A 6,000-nucleotide genomic window follows, 5' to 3' on the forward strand; every position below is an offset into this window, starting at 1 on the left:
GGCTCTGCCGCGCTTTCGGACATGTAAACTAGAAGCTGGAGGGACGGACAGAAAGATGAAGAGGGAAAGAGAAATGGCAAAAGCACATGTTCCCTCTGTTCTCTCTCTTGCTCTGTTCATCCCTCTCGTTCTCTCGCTTCTCTCGCTTCTCTCGCTATCTCTCCCCGGCCCCCTCACCCGCCTCTCACTTTCCCTGTCCCTCTCTCCCTCTTTCTCTCCATCCCTTCCCCCTTTCTCTCTATCTGTCTGTGCAGCATGGCGGGGTCCTAGGCAGGCTGGGACAGTCATCTATCAATGCCAGAATGAGGGCATTACTGTTGGCCTCGCTTTGCCTAAAACAACATGGCTACCTACCCTACCCTGCCCTGCCCTGCACTACATAAACACAACACTGCAGAGGACTAAAGTCTGGAACAGCATACAGCCTGTAGGACAGGATCGACTGGCTCATTAAGCTCTCCCTGGTGTGTGTGTGTGTGTGTGTGTGTGTGTGTGTGTGTGTGTGTGTGTGTGTGAGAGAGAGTGTGCATATGTTTGGGAGAGACAGAAATAACGCAAAAAACAGAAAGAGACTGACACTTTGGTGTGCTGTATACACAATTCAAATCTATTGTCTTCTTATATCTCTTACACACACACACACACACACATTCACACACACAGAGTCCTGCTGTGAGACCCAGTCAGAGGGGGTTGCTGACATGGCAGACACACTGAGGGCGACCCAAAACACTCGCACTCTGCCCGTGTCACATCCTCTCTCCGCCCGTGTCACATCCCCCCCCCCCCCCTGCGCCCACAGCGGGCATCCCCGCTGGGCTCTCCCATGTTGGCAACAGAGGTGCAAGCAACGCTAATACTGGCATGACCAATGTTTCAGAGTTCTGAGTAAGCAAACCCGCAGAACTGAGAAGGAGCGGAGGGGAGAGCGAGGGAGAGACAAGGACGGAGAGAGAGAGAGAGAAAGCGAGGGAAAAAGAGAAAGAGAGGGAAAAAGAACGTAGAGAGAGCGAGAATCCGAGACTCCACCGCGGGCCAAGTATAGGAGTATACAGCAACACTGACTGGTATTACAGTAACCTCTTTTAATGGCACACAGCATAAATGAAGGCCTTTTTCTGTTCACCTCCACTCTGGATTCCCCCCCCCCCCCCCCCACCAAAGAAAGGATGAAAAGAAAGCAGGATGAGTGGGGAGAAAGAAGGAAGAATAAAGAGAGAAAGGGAGAGCAGACAGTGAGGAGAAATACAGGTTTTGCCCGAGGCGCGGTGTTATGATGTAAGACCAAGAGAGAGAGAGAGAGAGAGAGAGGCCGGGGAGGAGGGACACACACACAAACACACACACACAGTCTGTGTGCTACCACCACTAAACACAAGACAAGAATGGGCACATGCACGCACACGCACACACACACACACACACATGCAGACACAAACACAAACACAGCTACTTAGTTACCAAAGAAAACGGAGGAACTCTCGTGGTCATATTTACGGTTTAGTTTATGCAAATGCATGTGTTGGAAGTAACTTACAGTCAATTGTAATACCACACATGCCAACAAACCCACCCAAACACACTGTCTTGATATATCGTATTATTGACTGGAGTCAGATCGAAACCAGCAACTAAATCCAGCATCATAGATGGAATGAGATCATGCCATATCATTTTTATTACTTTGGTCTAACTATGACTGTTCTGGATATAGGTGTTCTTCTGCTGAGGTCCTATCAATCTCAATCCTCTTTTGATTCTAAATGTGTCTTTTGTTTGGTCCATGTGATCCAAGGGTAATGTGGTGGAAGGTGTGTGTGTGTGTGTGCGTGCGCACGCACGTGTGTGTATAGAGGTATAGAGGTAGTGCTTGTATGTGTTTTTGGTCCATGGTGCTCCAGTGTGTGTGTGTGTGTGTGTGTGTATATATGTGTGTGTGTGTGTGGTGGTATTTGGTATAAATGTCATGGAAGTTCACGCTAAAGCACCTTGACAGAGCCACAGTGTGTGGAAGAAGCTTGAGGGCATGGACTGAAACCTGCAGTGTGCGCACGCACGCACACACACACCACACACACACACAACCCTCACCAAAGCAGAAAGAAAAATGAAAACACTTAAAAGCTTTTGTGAAAAGCCACATAAAACCGTACAGACTTGCTCTATCTCCCCTGTGTCTGTTGGACTCAAACCCAAACACACGCTGTCCAAAACCACCTACCAAGTAGGTCAAAGGTGCCATTTTACTTCGTTACCAAAGACACACTGCCAAAGATACATGCCCAGGGCAATTATGCACACACACACACACACACAAACTCACTCACACTCCCCAAAAAAATCTCCTCGCGCTAAGCAATCATCCCCAGCTTTCCGTGAACAAGTTCCAACATCTCTTTCTTCAGGGCTGTCAACAAAGAGAAGCATGCCAGTCATCCAACCACCTCTCCCTCTCTCTTTTCTCTCGCCCCGTTTCGGGAAACTTGATCCGCCGTGTGTGTGAACACGGTTCCTACTAAGTAGCGCCGGCACTCGTTGGCTACGCAGGGTGCACACACACTCTATGCTTTTAAGACGTTCGTAAAAGGGGGCCTTATTGACAAAACAATCCTGGCCGAGGCTTAAACACTGTCTTTAAGGGCATTATTAAATTGTAGGCAGGAAGGGAGGCATGGGCAATGGTGGAAACCCGATGACCTGAACATTGATTTTTAGATCACTGGAGCTTTATGGAGTCCTTCTCAGAAGAGGGGTGGAGATACAGAGACAGCAAGAGAGGCGGGGGGGAGGGGGGGAGAGAGAGAGAAGCAGTGAGACAGAGAGAGCAAGAGAGAGAGAGAGAGAGAGAAAGAAAGAGAGAGAGAGAGAGAGAACGTGTGCCAATAACTGTGTGTTTCAAATGTGCAGGGCCTGTGTAGAACACACACACACACACACTTACCCCCCCCCCCCCCTCCCACACACACATATTCTACATTCAAATTCAGATTGTGGTGGATTCCCTCGTGCTGTGTTTCTTACCCATAATTTATGAGTGATCTGCTCCCTACCCTTCCTTCAGCATTTTATATTTAATCTACTGCACCCAAGCTCACGCCTCTCATTAATATTACACACCGACATGTGTGTTAACACGTCTACCCTATGTGAGTGTATGTGTGTGTGACGACAGCACGCAGCCCTTTAATATCTAGATGACATGTGTTCGGAAAAACTGAGCCGATGTGTCAATAAGGTACTGTAGGTTTTCGCGGGGCATAAATGTTGACTGAAAGATCCACTTTACACAGGGGATTTATCGATAAGGCTGCTTTGTCTCAATGTCGTCTGTGAAAACATCATACAGGACACATTCGAAAGAAGATGTTGCCATTTGGTAGATTTCATCACATATGGGAGTGTGTGTGCGCAGCGCGCGCGGTGTTGGGTCTGCTCCGACAAACAGAATCACAGCTAGGGAAATTGCCTTCACCAAATCAGTGGGTCAGGAGGTAACATCACCGGGGGTTGCTATGGAGACACCCAATGGCGGGGGCTTCCCAGGGAGAGCAACAGCGAGCCTATGAAATGACAGTTCCTTCTCCCTAACCTAACCCAGTCCATATTCTCTCTCCCTCCCGCTCGTTCTGTCCCTGCCCGTGCTCCCTCTTGGCCCCTCTGTCTCTGTATTGGTTATTTCTATTCTCTTGTGAACACTACGCCGTGCTCTTTATTGCTCCTCTCTCTGTCCATCTATCTTCTCTACTCTGTATCGCTCTCTCCATCAAACTACAAGCACAAACACACACACACTCACACGTGCACGTACACACAAAGAAATGTGAGGGGGCAGAGATATCCCAGCATGCAGGGTTAACAGCTAATACCCCATAGATTAACCACCCCCAGTTCCTCTCGGAGACACACACACACACACGCACAAGCAGACACGCACAAACCCCTGAAGATTAACCACCCTCGGCTCCTTGCTCTCACACAGTCTGCTTCACTAGAGTAGTACTATCACCCTCTGAGGAAAACCCCCCGAATGCAGAGTAAGCCTTTAGTGACCGAGCCTGTGTTCATGTGATGGTGTGCCACACACACACACACACACACACACACACACACACACACACACACACACACACGCACACGCACACTGAGCTTGGCTGTATCTCAGCTGAGAGGAATGATCCCCCACGGACTTCAGAGGGGTCACATGAATTGATAACCCTGACAGGATCCCTGCTTGTCAGAGGGCTGCGTCCAGCTGTGTGTGTGTGTGCGTGTGTGTTGAGCCCACTGGTAAATGAATCATCTGGATAGGCTGATAGGCTGGGGTCTGATTCTCCGTTCCAAATGTGAACAGCGGTCAGGTGTTTGTGTTGATGTGAATGACATTGCTCTCAGTGATGCTTTGAACGTATTCCACTGGCTCCTAAGCTCCTCACTGTCACAGTGTCTGTTTTTCTGGCCCACACATGCATGCCTGCACACACACAACACGCACCCCCCCCCCCTTCACACACACACACACAAACGCAAGCACGCAAGACTGTTGGATAGATCAAGACCAAATGTAGTCAACAAAATAGATTAGAGGTGTAATTGTAGCCCTGGACAAAAGTACTCTCTGGCACTTAAGTAATCTGAAGCCTCTGTGTGGGAAATGGGCATGTGTGTCGTACCATGTAGCCTGTGTGTGCATGCAAGATCATTAAACGTAAGTGTACATGTGTAGCTATGAGAATGGGTCTCGAGGCCCCGACTTCCTAGTCAGCACATGCGCATGCTTTGGCCTCACTTGTACTTTGAAGGCTTTCTCCCTTTTCAACCCTCACATCAAACAACCGCTCTCAACCAGCACCTCACTTCCCTCCTTAATTAGCCATGGCTAATAACAGTAAACATGTGCTGATAGCCATCTATCTGACAAGGCAACACAAGGCCATACAGATCCAATAACATGTCATACCGTTTTCCACGGTTCAACCTCAGGTTGAAACTACGCTAAATACTGTGATGACAAAAAAGTCAAGCTAACATCCATTAAAAAAGCTGGTTAGCGCCGCTCATGGTGCAACCATAAGGGTTGAAGAGCAGGTGAGCAAATTGTACCTAGCCTAGATAGCCTAGCTTAAAGGCTAGTTGGCCCCCATATCCCTCCAAACTAAGTTTAAAAGGAGCTGGTTAGTAACCTTTTGTAACAAGGCAAGCTGGTCGGCATTAGAGTCAAATCATGTTTTGCCCAATAGCACACTTTTGTTGGTGAGCTTTTGAATCAAGGATTTATTAAACATGCGTGCTGGTAGTTTAAAAGCAGGGCGCTGATGTTTTGGCGTTGATGTTTTGGGAGAGTTAAGGCTTCGTCTCGTAAGTGGAAAATCACTCGGGGCGATCTCTCTTTGGGCGGATTGATTTGGGTGGAGATGGCGCTCTAAATGGTGAGAGGGAGACAGCGATCGTTTGTGTGTGTATGTGTGTGTGACTCACTGTCAATTTTGGGAGTGTGTGTGTGTGTGCGTCAGGGGGGGGGGGGGGCGGGGTGTGTGTATTACTTCCAATCATTAGAAACTCAAGATAGCCGGGGCCAAACCAATACCGTCGGCATGTAAACAACCCCAAATCCAGACTTACCAGTTGTTCACTTGAAGGATGGTGAGTCCTGTATCCTGCGCCAGCTGTTTCTTCTGCTCTTCTGATGGGTAGGGATGCTGTAGGGACAACAAGAGGGAAGGACAGAAAAAAAAGGAACAAGATAAGAAAGGTTGAACGTGAACTCATTCATGTAGAGTTGTGTTGCTGCTTAAGAGGTCTGATTTGCCTTTTGAGAGCGAGGAGGGGCAGAACAAGTTATACACAGCCTACACACACACACACATTAGACTGCTCAGACACATATACAGCTATTAATGCCTGCCAGGGAAGCCGAAGAGTGTGTATGTGTGTGTGTATGTGTCTATCTCTCCAATCATTAATGGAATATGAAATTTTGTAATTAATGGCAGCCAAAAAGCC

General features: G+C 48.3%; 1 protein-coding gene across 1 annotated transcript in view; it reads right to left on the bottom strand.

Annotated features, from left to right (window-relative positions):
• LOC136942722 (homeobox protein Meis1-like) overlaps positions 1 to 6,000 on the bottom strand; it is a 38,630-nt gene that overhangs the window by 13,076 nt on the left and 19,554 nt on the right. The window contains 2 exon segments of the mRNA XM_067235692.1: positions 5,620 to 5,696; positions 5,842 to 5,846. Of these exon segments, the coding sequence (XP_067091793.1) occupies positions 5,620 to 5,696; positions 5,842 to 5,846 (82 nt within the window).

The sequence above is a fragment of the Osmerus mordax genome, chromosome 5 (genome assembly GCF_038355195.1).
Source record: "Osmerus mordax isolate fOsmMor3 chromosome 5, fOsmMor3.pri, whole genome shotgun sequence".
In the NCBI taxonomy this organism is placed as follows: domain Eukaryota; kingdom Metazoa; phylum Chordata; class Actinopteri; order Osmeriformes; family Osmeridae; genus Osmerus; species Osmerus mordax.